Consider the following 15847-nt stretch of genomic DNA (forward strand, 5'->3'; position numbering starts at 1 on the left):
CCCAACCTAGGGATCGAACCCAGGTCTCCCACGCTGCAGGCAGATTCTTTACCGTCTGAGTCACCAGGGAAGCCTTAACTGGAAAAGTTAACACAAATGGGGAGTCAGTGAAGGTCAACCCTTTGTCATTATGCCCTCGTGAAGGGCATTCACAGATAATTTCTTACATGACATCAGTAAAAGCTTCTCCTCTCATGATATAAACCGATATTCACCGTTTGTCAGACTAGTACCTTTAGGTACTATTTGTGCCAGCATAAGAGTACAGTCGAGTGATTTTTCCTCTTTGTCCACATAACTATTTCTGCTAAATGGTGACCTGGATGAATAACCAAATAAAAATCTCCATCTTGTCAAAGATGCAGCAATTCTAAAGCCTCATAAAAATATCTTGCTCCCGTTCAGTCTCTATCTTTACTGGGACAGCAAATAACTACCAATTAGGATGCCTCTGCATGGACAGAGATGTACCTATTAACAAGTGGCTCGTCTCCTCAGTTTATACAGTTGTCAGATCTTAAAACCAACATCTAACTCTGGATAAAACTCTCAAGAGATCTCCTCTGTCTTTACTCAGAAGAACATTCCGTACCTTGTCATGAACTTGCAATCCAAATGGAATGCATTTCCTTAAGACAAACAACCAGAGTGAAACCATAGGTAGCTCAGAGCACAAAACACCCTTCTATAACACAGAGAAATAACTCAAAGTTAAAATTTACTGTGTATGGAGTTCACATATATGGAAACAATAAGTTCCATGAGGCCAGGGGCTATGTCTGTCTTTTTCATTATTATTTCTCCAGGTTCTAGCATGTGTTGGATCAATATTGATTGATAGGTAATATCAGAAAGAAAATGTGACCAATAATTTTAGATGAGTAAACAGTCACTATTCTTGCCATAATACCATAGCTCTAAAATCAGCAGAAACAAATAGCATAAAGAAGAAACAAGGAAAATTATCATAAAAGGAACAGTTTTGCCAGTTTAATAAACAATGTGATATAAAACAGCCAATTTGGTTTTTCAAGAATGGTTGCTATAGTAGTTTTTCTGAAGAAAAAGAATCATATTTTTATGATTTATTTTATAAATTATTTTTCTTGTTAATTCCCAAGTAACTAAGAAATGGAATATAAATTACTAATAAATGGGTTGTACTGAGGAAACAGAGAAATACCCAACTTCTACTCAGAGCCCACCATGAACTCATGGTTCTTAGGTTCTCAGAGTAGCTTACATACAACCCCATTCCCAGAAACAAAAAGAATTCTCTAAAAGTAAAACACGGAATCAGAAACAAAAACCTTCGATTTTACTTGAGTGGATGGTGAATCCAAGTTCAGTAAGGAGGCCTCCCACATACACAAATAACTTTTAAAGACCATAATCCTCCCCAGTTTTAGTAATACTAATTATGCTTTAATGTTAGAGCTGATTTATCATTCCTTATATAGTATATCTGGAAAAGGAAATGGCACCCACTTCAGTATTCTTACTGGAAAAATTCCATGGACCAAGGAGCCTGGAGGGCTACATACGTGGGGGTCACAAAGAGCCGGGAACGACTGAGCAACTGAGCATGCAAGCATACGGTATACCAACCTTCTTAGCATTTACGGAGTTTTTTGCAGTGTTTTTCATGGTGTGGAGAATGAAAACAAAGAGATAGTTCATTCTCAAGCATTATCTTTTGATTTAGGATTCAATTTTTCAGGTAGTCTTCAAAATTCCTTACATATAAAAATTCCTTTCACCATCTACCATCCATCCTTGATAAATATAGGTTTTTTTTAAAAAAAATTGAAACATGTAGATATAACTTAATTTTTTTTGCTATCTACAGTACTTTATATTAATAGTTTTCACTCTAGAGTAAAATAGGATTCAATTGCAAACGGTGATGATTTTTCTCTTTCTCACTATATCATTTACAAACATATGGAAATAAAAAAATCCTTTCTGCATCGTTACTCTAATTATCATTATTCATGCTCTTGCTTTAAATTGTTCAAGTTTAAGTGGTAGTGACATTTACTAGAAGTCAAGGCTTACTTTTTTGCTTGAGATTCTTTTTTTTCAGGGGAAGGCAGCATCACCACTCAACTCATTAATGCAAATATGACCATGTTAGAGGCAGACATTGCATATCTGAGTTCTGCCTCTGTGGGATTATCATGCCCTTTCAGAAAAGGCAATGTGTAAATAACTGCTTTTCTGCAATTTCAACTCAAGAAATAAACAGACTCATCTCCTCTCTGCTGATGTTTAATGTTTTTCGTGGGGAAATGATAAGTGGCATGCATAATAAATATCATGCATAAGGAAGGCACTCAAGGCGCAGATTAATAAAATCTGCTGGTGAAACTGATTCCACCTTAACAATGAGCAATCAAGAACTACAGACTGAAGACTTCCTACGTATCCATCACTATCGAAGGAGTGATAAGAAATGTACAAATATAATCACGGAATTACAGATTTGGCGAAAAGATAAGAGAAAAGAGTCTTAGAATTATTCATCTAGTCAAGATGTCCTCTGAATGGTTTCCTCCTATCCATTTCACTTTAGAGGGTTTGTTTGTCTGTTTTTAAATCAGGAATTTTTCACACATCTTTGAAGCCCCAGTGCCTACAACACACAATAGCTGTCAATGGGAGGCATGGGATAATGTGGGTTGATCTGAATGAGCAAATAACTGAATTTATGATTATACACATCTCTGCAGAGTTCTTGGCTCTTCAACCTACATTTAAATGTTGAGTAATTATACTGAGCAGCAATAATCTTCTATATATTTCTTACACACTCTTCTGATATCAGACAGGTGTTTAATTTTTGTGAGTCTTTGGTATAGTTAAAAAAAGTGTGCATGTGTGTGTGTGTGTGTGTAAAATGATGGGCCCACATGGGATCAATCCACTCTCTACTTGGGACCCAGAAAAGATGCTCAAAACCCCAGGAACCTGCTGACCATCTAAGGCAGGAGGGAACCTCCTTTGCTTTAGGAATGGGACTTGTGTGGGAGGGTCCTGCCGAGAGAAAACCAAACTAGTCTCAGAGGAAGCACAGGCTTAGGAAAAAATAAACAACAGATAGATATATTTATTTCATTAGCAATTTAAAAAAATCTCAAAGGAGTTCGCTTCTGAAGCAACCCAGATCCGTGGTCACTGGAAACCTGCTCTTTACAGGATGCGCTTGTTCTGAACCACCCTTCAGGCCAGGAGGTGCCCACTGGCCCCAGGCCCATCAGCTCAGGGAGACCCCTTGAGTTTTACAGGAGGGAGATGTCTCTCTTCCAGGACTGAAAACCAGCTGTCATTAGTTGGACATTCAATGTCTTTCTTTCTGTTTCTCTTATTTTATTTTCTTAAGTTTCAGCAAGATTTCTGTCTTTCCCTATTTTATCTTGATGCTCCAGGTCACATTTCTTGTCCTATTCTTTCCAGATTGAATGGAGTGATCGCAGCTGGGACTTTTCTTCGAGCACTTCCTCAAAGGCTGACTCATCTGGTCAGTGGGAAAGGTGAGCATTTTTACCGGTCATGTCATTCTGCTTACTTCATCAGGCTTGCCCGGTGACTCAGTGGTAAAGAATCCGCCTGCCAATGCAGGAGATGCGAGTTTGATCCCTCAGTTGGGAAGGTCCCCTGGAGAAAGAAATGGCAACCCACTCCGGTATTCTTGCCTGGGAAATCCCAGAGGAGCAGAGGAGCCTGGACAGAGGAGCCTGGAGAGTTACAGTTCATGGGTTCATGAAAGAGTGAATACACAACACATTCTGCTTACTTCATGGGGGCTTGAAGAGGACTGTGAATTTGTAAATGACAACAACAGTGATAATAATAAAGCAATGGCAAATATAAAATTTATATTTTATATAATGATGCAGTGATGCAGACCCTTGTTTATCAAGGGTGCTCCTTCAGGCACATGTGTTAGAAATGCATATTCAAAATTCTGAATTGGGGTTTAATTAACCTTTTAGGTGAATGTCCGTGCTGTCTGAGGAAGTCGTACGTATAATGAGGATTGCGAATTTTTTTGACTATCCAAAGGTCTGATATATTGTCCCCATGTTACTAGCATCATTTTTATAAAGGTACAAGATATGAATGTACTCAGCATAGTCCTCTGCTTTATTACCTGGTGTCCCAAATTGCTCCTATTGATTCTGTACATTTATGCAACAGGCAAAATATATTAGAAAGCTTTTTGAAGAAGTTGTGCTATTTAATAAGGTTCTTTCTAACATCTAACTTTACCCATGCAGATGCTGTTGACCTCTTCATCTCTGTCTGACATCCTGGAGGAAAAGGAAAACACCATCATCCATTGCAGAACAACTCTTTTTGCCACCTGCAAACCATTCTTAAGACAGCCTTAGATGGACTCCTCCAGGACACACAAGCTTTGGCATCATCCAGTCATCATTGAGTGGGGTTATTAACCCACCTGGATATCCTGGTCCAACTGAAGGCAGCCTCTTCATCCACCCCAGCTCCCTCCTCCTTCTGGGGTTTGTTTTCTTCGAGGGAAGCATCACAGCTCACCAGGTTCTGATTTATTCATATCAGAGTGAGCCGTGGTTCTGTTGCCTCCCATACCCAGGCAACCACAGACTTCTTTCTGTAACTTCTTTCTTTATTTATGTATTTTTGGCTGTGCTGGGTCCTCACTGCTGCATGGGCCTTTCTCTAGTTTCAAGGAGCGTGGCTATTCTAGCTGTGGTATGCAGGTTTCTCATTGTGGGAGCTTCTCTTGTGGTGGAGCATCGACCCTAGGGCTCAGGGGCTTCAGTAGCTGTGGCCTCTGGGCTCATTAGGTGTGGCTCCAGGGCACCAGGGCACAGGCTTAACAGGTGAGGGCCACGGGCTTAGTGGCTCCACTTCACGTGGGGCTCTTCCCAGCTCAGGGATTGAACCCGTGTCTCCTGCATCGGCAGGCAGAGGCTTTACCACTGAGCCACCAGGGAAGCCCTCCATAACGTCTCAGGAATCATCTTCAAATATCTCTCCACCCTTTCCAGTCCCTTAATTCCCGAGTTGCCAACACCAGGGTCTCTTGGCCCAGAAACAAAGCAAACACGTGTCTAGAAACAGTTACTGTGTGGGGCGTGCCTTCCTTTATTCGGTCAAGGCGCTGCAGCTCCGATTACAGGATCCGTCCCATCCACTGCCTGGTACATAAAGTCAAGCAGGAAGCGGGAGGCATGGGTGGGCACGCCACCCGCACTGGGGTAAAGAGCGAGCAGCTTCCTGAGGATGGATGTCCAGGGATGTCATTCAGAGACAAGGCGGGTATCACGGATGAGGGAAGAACTCACACTCCAAGGGCACAGAAATACAGGGGAGGGATGGTGTGTGCCTGTGGATGCAAAACTTGCAGGCAAGAAGAGAAAGCGTTGGCAGGAAGTTCGATACCCCACTGAGACATAACAAAGCTGTTCCATCTTTATGCCCAAACCTGAGCCATGAACAGAGGGGCAAATGTCAAGAAGAAAAGAACACTGTTCCATCTTGTTTTGCTAGAGGTGTGGACTGGGCAGAAGGATGTAGCACTGATGGTAGGAGGTGGCTGGGAGGTCTGAGACTTTCCCGTCTGGGAGTTCTTATTAAGCAGAGGACAGACAGCAACACAAATAAACAAACATAAGTGAGAGATGCCCGCTGGCACAGAGCAGGGACACTGGGGCCCCCTTTGTAGAGAGGGTCATGAAACTATTTCTGAAAGATACAACTATAATATCGGAAAAATTATCTCAGGCCAACTAGACAAGACTTTGAAGTCCCTGAAAATACTTTTTTTCAGAACACACAGCATTTAGCTTTCCTCTTCCTTAATTAGAGGCTATTTCACTTCCCTGCTGCCCCACGCCAACACACACAATCAGTATGCATGCGTAGTTTCAGCGCCCGGATACCCCAGGGCCTGAGCGAAGAAGCGCGCAGCACCGCTGCAAATTTCTACAAAGTTCAACTTAGCGGCAGGTGAAGTTAGGAAGATCAAATATTTTATTTCACCCAGTGTTAGCTTCTGGGCCTGGGTCGTCTGCCTACCAATTTTCACCAAATCTACCCTCACCATTTTGGTCTAAAGCTACCATCATCACCCCCACCAGCCATGGAAACAATGCTAGCTGTGTGGAGGTTGGTTGTTGGGCTACCAGCTTTAGAATCACCCACCTGTGAAGGAGGGATTCCTATTAAACTGTGGATTCCTGGGCCTCCCCCCAGACATATTGGGTTGAAATATCTAGAGGTTCACCCAATGAATCATCATGTTCCCTATTTGTCCCTGTGACTCTTATGAGTCCTGATATTTACAATGCTTTTTCTTGATTTGCTGTTAAATCTATATGGAAAGGAATTGTCTTCCTCTTCACCTGCATCACTTGGTTAAGAGACTCAGATGAAATACCGATTTCAGGAGAACACCAGGGCTCACTGCTTCTCTAGGTGGCTGCATCGGGGTAACAGAAACATTTATAGCCCCACTTTGGAAAGCAATATTTACACTAACGTCAGCCTGTGATAAGACAATGAAAATAAATCTTTATACGCTTTATGTACATTTTTTAACCTCATCATCGAGAAAAGTCAACCAGATTGAAACCAGAATTTTAACACCCCAAATTATCTTAAAGCATCCAAGGAACACGTTTTCCTGCCTTAGATCCAAGATCTAAGGTTTTATCCATTTTATCATCAGTCTCCTTTCTTTCCTTCCCCCACAACTCCTCACTTTCTTATATCAGAAACACCCTTTGGCCTCAACTATTCTCTATTTCTGCCCAACTGATGAATGCTATTTTTCTTTCCTCCCAAGTTTTCTTGAGTGTTTGGAATTTACATTCGAATCTTAACTTTCTATGGAGGATTAACTTGGTCTTTCAAAGCTGTAAGTTTGGAAGGGAGAAAACAAACAAACAAACAAAAAACAAAAAGAAGCAAACTCTTGACTGTTCCTCACAGCCCTATAAATAGCTTGGAGTTGGTCAACATGCATTTTGTTTCCTAAACATTATTTTAAACTAATTCTTTAAGAAAGTATTTTCTTGTCAGTTTCTGTTCTGTGACCTTATAGCCTGTGTTCTATCTTCAACCAAACTGTATCTGACATCAAATCTCTCGAGAGAGGCTCCTTCAAGTAACATTACAATCGTTATGACCACAAAAGAAATGACTATTGTCATGTTGATGAAAAGATTCCACAGGGAGCAAATGCCTTCAGCATTGGAAATGTGATTATTTACATCTCAGTCAAGGTTCCTTCTTTCATCCCCCTGAGGTGAAATTATCTGACAAATTAAATATCTTTATTTGGATGGCAAGGGATTATGAGAGTTTCAAGTCAGATTCCAAGAGTGACTTTCATTTAACGGAACTCTCTTTGAGAGATCTCAGTATTTTACTGGCTACATTCCAAATCTATAGATCCTCAATAAAACTGATCTCAGGTCAGACACTAGTCTAATTTGATCTTTTTAAAGTGGGCATAAAACAGAATTGCTTCATTTCTCAGAGTTCAATCTTTATATCAAATTTTTTTCTTTAAATTTTAGCTTGAGTGGAGTTTTCCTTTTAAAAAAGTGATTCAGCTTAGTTCAAAACTTCTTGGTTGGGTTAACCCATGTTAGCTTTAAAGTTTTAAGCTTGAACGTTACATGGAATACATTTTAAGAATATTAAACACCCAGTGTATAATAGCAATATGTACTTCCCAGGTGGTGCTAAAATCAATATATACTTCCCAGGTGGCTCAGTAAAGAATCCGCCTGCCAGTGCTGGAGACGCATGAGACTCTGGTTCAATTCCTGGTCCTGAAGATCCCCTGGAGTAGGAAATGGCTACCCACTCCAGTATTCTTGCCTGAAAAATTCCACAGACAGAGAAGCCTGGTGGGCTATAGTCCATGGGGTCGCAAAGAGTCGGACACGACTGCATGACTGAGCACACACACATAATATCCAACTTCCCCCCAATAAATATTTTCTATGATTTTCTTTTACTTGAGATTCCCCAAAGGAAACAGACCATGTTTCAAATGATACTTCTTAATGTTTGAAATTAACAATTCCCTAGGTAACAATTCCCTAAAGATTTTTATGACATCATCTTGTGTTTATAACTTCTTGCTAGAATAGGTGCCAGACCAATATTATGAAAAATGTCTGGTGCGTGAAAGCATTATGGTGCAACAGTTAAAAGTGATCTAATGGGTCTGACTAATAAGGCTCAAATCCTATCTTCTCTTTTTACTACCTGGGTGACTGTTGACTCTTTAGACTCTCTGTGTATCAGTAATATCACTTTAATAGTATTTTCTTAATTGGTTGGGAGGATTAAATGAGCTAAGACTGCAACACACTTAGACCAGTACTAGGGAGAGTGCACTAAGTAAATATTAACCATTATTATCATATATTATATATTATAGCAACTGTGATATTGTCTTGTGCTAGATTCTTATTTTACTAGGTTCTCAGAAACTATGGAATAGAGGGAAAACATTCCTTTCTCCTGAAGTATTTGAAGCTCAAATTCCATTGCTTTGAAATAAACAGAGCACTTCCACTAGAGAATATTGGTAAAAACTGGAAATCACACTCAATTTTGGTCTAAATTCTTTTTCTATAAGCTGCTGAGGATTCTAAGGGCCTGGACTAGGCAGAGGTAAGCTGGGTGAACAGAATGCTCCTTACTGGGTCCTGGGTCTAGAGCAGAGAGTCAAATACGAGAAGAGAAAACCCAAGATCTGCAAATCAGAAACTCAATGGCCTCAACTGGAAGGCCCAGAAACCAAATAACTGGACAACCTGGGAGGTGGAGCAGAAAACAGCAGGTCAGATAAAAAGCCTGATGGTCTTCCTGGGACAAATCCTGGGTGCGGGCTGCTCTCCCAAGATCTGATTCTTGGGTAGAAAGACCTTATTTAAGGTGTTGAGGACTGAACCAGCATGCTATTGTTGTCCCACCACTTACACTGCACCGAACATAACCAGCTCTTAGATTTTAAGCTAAGACACAGACTCACTCTGATATTCTCTACCTTTAAAAAAAAAATGCCAGCCAGGTGCAACCCCATCACAAGAAAACAGCATCTCAGAAGCAAAAGAGATCAAACATTTACACTTCCCCTGACATCAATGCATACACTAGAGCAGGAAGACGTGATAAAATCATCTGCAGGATCAGAACTAGAGCCAATGGCAGAAACTGCATCTGATCACTTTTAGGCATTTCAGAGATGACTGGGGGAGACAAAGAAACAAAAATAAGAGCATGCACGTCAAATCCATGAAACTGACTTTCATTTGAGATAAGGCATCTCCAGGAAATGATCTTTATCTGAGTAGAGCTTTTCTAAAGGGGAGATAGGGAATTCCAGCTTCCTCTGGCTCCCAATATGTTGAATATTCATCTTGGGCAACCGAATGCAATTTGCATAATGCGGAGCCCAGGTCTGCATACAGGAATGGCCTTCAGGGAATGAGAACGAAGTTTTCAGAACGACTAGAGCATGTCTCAGCTCAACAGGAAGGGAATCCATGGCTCACATTTCATTTTCCTTGACAGGATTTTCCCAGATTTTGCTGAAGAAAATATGTCACATTTCATGGGAGTCCCCAGAGAACCTTCTGCTCTGCTTAAGTTTTAGCAGTGTATGTGTGTGTGTGTAAAATGTATGTATGTATATTTTTTTTATTACAATATTTAACAACAGAGTTTTAAAGAATTCACAGCAAGATGACAGGCAAACCCAAATAAGAGAATCTCCTCTGAGGCTCCATGACTTTAATCTGTCAGTTTTTGCTCAAGGGATAGTGGAAAGAAGTATTTCCATCTTAAGTCTCTATTGCTTGGACCTGTGGCAGATAAGAATTCTAACTGCATTATAATATATGCACACAGCACATCTGAATGCAAATTACTCGTAAACAGTAAATATTACAGAAGAGAATGGAAAGGTGCTCAGATGCTAACACACATTAATACAAAACCAAGACTTGCTTACATTTAAATGCGATATACATTTTGATATTAGAAATATTTTCCCAGTAAAAGACTCAATCTCAATTCTTGTTTTTTTAAAAGAACTACTCTCTCCTCAATTTTCTCTTCTAGAATTACATTTACTCTGCTTCTTTTTGCAAATTAATTTTTTACAAGAAACTCCCTAAGAAAAGTACATTTCTAAACAGTAATAGAAAAAGATTACATTAATATCAATCCTTTCTAACAGCAATTAGGTAATAAAATTTCATTTGGGTTTAAAAGTAGACAGATATTACTACTGCATTTTTCTTAGCCTATAAAGTATCAGCCTGTGTTCTCCGCCTTACATTTAAAAGAAAGGCAAGAAAAGGATCTGCTTATATAACATCAACCACCTAACAGAAAACTTAAGTTGGAATATTTGAGTAAAGTGGATAAGATCTCTTAAAAAAAAAGCCAATCTCTTCAAAATTTCTCAATTTTCGATGAACTGGGGCATACAAAAATATGCAAACGCACAAATTTAAGAGGTAATGTTCCTCTTCTGCTTGATACACTGATGCATTATCAAACATTGCTGAATCACGAATTAACAGCTCGTAGGTATTGTCGTAAAGGTCAGACACTAAAGTGAAACTGAAACCATCACCAGACAGAACATTCTCCTTTTTGTGGTGGCTTAGATGGGTGGCCAATACCTTGGATGTGTTACTTACTGATGGGTAGAGGTAACCTTCTCCATTCATGGCTACGTACAACCCCGTCTTCACTCCCTGGATTGCAACGACGCGCAGTCCCACTGGGATGAGGTTGAACAGTGCTGCGAAGAGAAAGATGGTCTGTCACCAATCGGTAGGGAGAAGCAGAATACCTACCCCCATCACTTTTCTGTTTCATTTATTCTACTTGAGAGACATTATGTCTGTTATAACCTTCTGAGAGGTTCCAATTCATTACCTTCTCTCTCTCTTTTTAAGAAGTTTTGTTATGAGTCAAGATAGCACTTGAGCTCTGAGTTGTAGATCTTAGCAGGCTCCCTATAGCATTCTGAAGAATGGTGGGATAATAAACAGAATCAAGCCTGTAATCACGACTCTAGCATCACAGCCTCTGACACCATTTGATACCAGAAAAAATCAGCTAGGAAGACTCTCAAAGAGCAGAATTTTATTTTAAATACTTTTTTTTTTTTTGATGCAGACCATTTTTAAAGTCTTTATTGAATTTGTTACAATATGGTTTCTGTTTTATGTTTCGGTTTTTCACTCACAAGGCGTGTGAGATCTCAGCTTCCTGACCGACCAGCAATCAAACCTGTACTCCCTGAACTGGAAGGTTAAGTCTTAACCACTGGACCACCAGGGAAGTTCCCTAAAAGAGGAGAACCTTAAAAGCCCAAGTTGAGTGCTTATTCCGGTCTTTTAGGTGGAAGGTTTGCTTCATTATTGCGATGCAGTACAGGCAAGAAGTTAAAAAGGTAATTCCAAAGCTAAATTACTCTTGCAGAACCAACATGACATCAACAGAACCCAGAAAAGATGTGCACCTGCCTGCCTGCTAAATTTAGAAAGAACTAATCACACTGAATGGTGTACAAATTTCAGAGAGGGAATTTTCTTCTTTAATATTTCATAAAACCATTTAGAGTGAAAACTAAAACAAAGAGGGAAAAGTGTTCAGTTTTACCCACTTAAGAGATAAGAATGTTTCCATGTTCTCCAGGTCAGAATACTGGAGTAGGTAGCCTGTACCCTCTCCATGGGATCTTCCCAACCCAGGGATTGAACTTGGGTCTCCCACATTGCAGGTGGAATCTTTACCAGCTGAGCCACAAGGGAAGCCCCATACTATATTTAAAAAAACAAAAACAAACTTTCCCCCTCCCCAGGGTTTTGGTTGAGACCTGAATTATAAAATATTAGTTATCATTTATCGTAGGAAAACAGAAAGTGTATCCATAGAACCACCGTAATGTGGAGCCCATTCAGAGCTGACCATGATGGGTCCACACTGCTTGATATAACCACAGATGCTCACATTAATTGAAACATCATTATGGGTTTTTAGCCTTTTTGTATCTAACACAATTATAAAACCTACAAGGCCACAAAATTATAAAGGCCACAAGGCCTAGGGGAGTAAGAATAATGAAGATGTTCATGCTACTTTGTCATTCTGTGGAACACTCCAGTCTCCATACGACAGTGAATTTCATTCAACCCTGGTTGCACTTTAAAACTAAACTAGTTGTATTCATAAGACAGGATAAAAGAAAGTGAAAAGCGAAAGTGAAGTTGCTCAGTCATCTCCAACTCTTTGCGACCCCATGGACTGTAACCTACCAGGCTTCTCTGTCCATGGGATTTTCCAGGCAAGAATACTGGAGTGGGTTGCCATTTCCTTCTCCAGGGGAATCTTCCTGACCCAGGGATCAAATCTGGGTCTCCAGGATTGCAGGCAGACGCTTTACTGTCTGAGCCACCAGAGAAGCCTTATAAGACAGGTGTGAAGTGAAAGTCACTCAGTCGTATCCGACACTTTGCAACCCCATGGACTATACAGTGCATGGAATTTTCCAGGCCAGAATATTGGAGTGGATAGCCATTCCCTTCTCCAGGGGATCTTCACAACCCAGGGATCAAACCCAGGTCTCCTGAACTGCAGGCAGATTCTTTACCATCTGAGCCACAGGGACTGCCCAACTCCAAAGCAATGAAATAAAATCAGAGTCTCTGGGAGTGGTTTTAGGGCATCAGGAACTTTTTTTTTTTTAAGCGCCTCCAATGATCCTAACCTATAGACAAGATGAGAACCACCTTCCTGAGGCCTGTCAAATAGTGAGCATTGTGAGGCACCAGCCAGTTTTATGCATCAGGTTATCAGGTTGGGAATCTCTAAGGTAAGAGGGATTGGTTTGGGTGGGTCTTTAATCTAGCAATAAAGGCTGACACATGAATATTTCTATAGCCCTCTTCTGCTTGCAGTATCTGGTAGTGGGAACAGTGACCTTTAAGAACACAGGAAAATCCCAAATTTTTGGCCACTTGCCAAAAGTTAACTGAAGAAAAAAATCATTCTCTAATCAAACACCATAGTCACGGTAATGCTTATCCTCGGTGCATAGAAGGGCAGCTCTAAGAATTTCAAAGCAACGCACTCTGGAAAATGAGTGTGATGATAAAGTATCCTGGGCATTCACTTCCTTTTGTGAAAGATGTTTCCAGGGCACCAGAAGCCTGGGTAAGCAGGTGAGTTATTTCAGAATCTCTCAGTTAGGACCAATCATCCACCCTTCCCCATTTTCTTGCCCAGAAAGTTGTAGATCTCAGCTGGTGATCCAGGGAGGGCACTAGCGTCAGGGCGTTAGGTTTGCCTGCCGCCCTTTCCCCCTTTCAAGGCATTTAAATTTTTTGACCAAGAAAGCCTAGCAGGTGATTCTGACTTCACCTAGTGCTTGGTTGCTCAGCCGCAGTCAACTCCGACTCGTTGTGACGCCACGGACTGTAGCCCGCCAGGTCCCTTGGTCCATGGGATTCTCCAGGCAAGAATACTGGAGTGGGTTGCCATGCCCTCCTCCAGGGGATCTTCCCAACCCAGGGATCAAACCCAGGTCTCCCACATTGCAGGTGGATTCTTTACCAGCTGAGACACCAGGGAAGCCCTTACCTAGTTCTAAGTAATCTCATATTTACTAGTGGGCTAGCAATGAGCTCCAGTCATGGAGGGTCAAGCCTCAATTCTCCCATTTGGTGACTTTTGGGGTGCCATCAGGGTGACTTTTAGGTAGTTTCTCTTTATTTTTCCTACCTATGGATGACTAATCTTTGTTTTGTATTCAGAGAAATAGCAAAAAACTGGAATGTTTGTGAATAATTACATCACACTCTCAAGCAAAATGGAGTAGGAAATGGCAATCCACTCCAGTATTCTTGCCTGGAGAATCCCATGGACAGAGGAGCCTGGTGGGCTACCCTCTTTGGGGTTACAGAGAGTCGGACACGACTGAAGTGACTTAGCTCAAGAAAAGAGGGCAGTGTTCTACTGAGGACCTGTCTGTCTGTCAGCATCTTGGACACTCTCACCTTCATTTCTAAAGATCACTTTTCAGGGCTAATGATTTTCCCAGAATGTATAAGACTACTGTGATGAACCAGAGAAAAGAAGATATGTTACAATTCACCCTAAAAGCTTGTGCTTTTCAGTTAAGATGGTGATAGTATGAAAAAGTTGAGTTAATTAGTAATTCCCATTGCTTTTACAAAGCTGCTATAATCCTGCAATGTTTTATAAAATTTGCAGTCATGCAGTTTTCATAACCTTTTGAGGAGGGAATATTTATCTCAGTCTGTTTTATTCTGTTCTGCTTTGTCTTTGCAAATGTTAAAACAGTAAGGAAACTAACCTTACTGACTTAAAGGGCACAAAAATCACAATGGTAACTTGTAAGAAAAGAAGCTGTGGGCTAGATCTTTGCATAGGAATGGAAGCCCTTGCAGGCTGGTCACTATAATTTGGTTCTGATTTGCTTGTCCATTGGGGTTCCCATTCCTGCCTGGTTCCCAGAACTGTTCCTCACCAGCATTGAGGGGGATTAGAAAGGATTTCAAGAGCCAAACAAAGATTCTTTCCCAGGAAAAAAGCCTCATACATTTAGAGAAAAGGTCCAGTATCTTTTAGTATCTCAGCTTCCCAGTCTAGTGTTTAATACTATGCAGATAACCAGATATAATCATGTGTGCATATAATTTCTACACCTGCACTTTCATAATTTAGAAAATATTGTGCTGCTTATTCAATTGTGATGCAATATGCTTTTAAAAAGCAGTGTCTACTGATACTTCTTAACTTGATATTGATTCCACCATGAAAAAAACCAACTTGTTTGGGACTACAAAAACAAAAGGAGAAGGTAAGAAAAAACTCGTAAAACATTTGCTTGAAGGAAGCTATTTTTTCAAGAAGTCCAGCTAAGCAGCATTTTCCTATAGCTGCATTTTTTTTTCTTTCTTTGAAATTTTTTGCCTGATGGATGATAAATCAGAGTGTCATAGCTCTTATTGTGATCAGACTTACAGAAAACTTGCTTCCATGCTCTGCTAGACTCTGGCTAAAGAAAATCAGAGACATTGAAGACACGTGAACTTAGGAATCTAAAGTCCATGACCCTCACGACTATAACACACAAGAAAAAGAGAATGCCTTTTGTCAAAGAGTGGGTGAGGAGTTTAAAGTTGGGAAAGGAAAATTAGCAGATATATATATATATATTCACACACATATATATGAAATATATATAAACATGAATCAGAAGAAACTAACATCTTCTGTAGGTCAGAGATGGTTAAGTGCTGGTGATTTTCAGAGTTCAACCTAATATCAAAATCCCAACAGGTAAACAATGTTTGATGCCAATCTTATGAATAAAAGTGTCTTCTCTTTCTTCCCTGTGTCTGAATTGCTTTACCTTCTCTTTTTCTAAATCAAGAGGAAATAAAGCAAATAAAAATCAATGAACAAATATGATAGGGAAAAGTCTAAAGTACAAAAGGATGACATAATAGAAACAAGGAGACAAAAAGATTAAAAATTGAATAGGAGGAAAATATAGATAAAGAAAATATTTAAAGTTGAAAGAAAAATTAAAAAAACGAAGTAATGTCCAAAGTCTAAAATACAAGCACAACGCTTGGGAAAATAATGATATTTCACTTAGCAACACCAAATGCAAAAATAGCCTACTTTATATTATTAGCTTCTCTCAGAATCGGTGTATCTGAATAGTTGATGACTAGACTTTAAAACAGGAACTGTCTATAATTTGGTTATATGTATTCAAAGCTTC

At 40.1% G+C, this 15847-nt stretch overlaps 1 protein-coding gene across 3 annotated transcripts in view; it reads right to left on the reverse strand.

The window, feature by feature from the left end:
* FGF14 (fibroblast growth factor 14) overlaps nt 1–15847 on the reverse strand; it is a 600669-nt gene that overhangs the window by 92440 nt on the left and 492382 nt on the right. For all 3 annotated transcript variants that reach the window (XM_065902091.1, XM_065902089.1, XM_065902088.1), the window contains one exon: nt 10722–10825. In XM_065902091.1, coding sequence (XP_065758163.1) covers nt 10722–10825 — 104 coding nt within the window. The remainder of the gene's footprint in view (nt 1–10721; nt 10826–15847) is intronic.

The sequence above is a fragment of the Muntiacus reevesi genome, chromosome 11, assembly GCF_963930625.1.
Source record: "Muntiacus reevesi chromosome 11, mMunRee1.1, whole genome shotgun sequence".
NCBI classification, from domain to species: domain Eukaryota; kingdom Metazoa; phylum Chordata; class Mammalia; order Artiodactyla; family Cervidae; genus Muntiacus; species Muntiacus reevesi.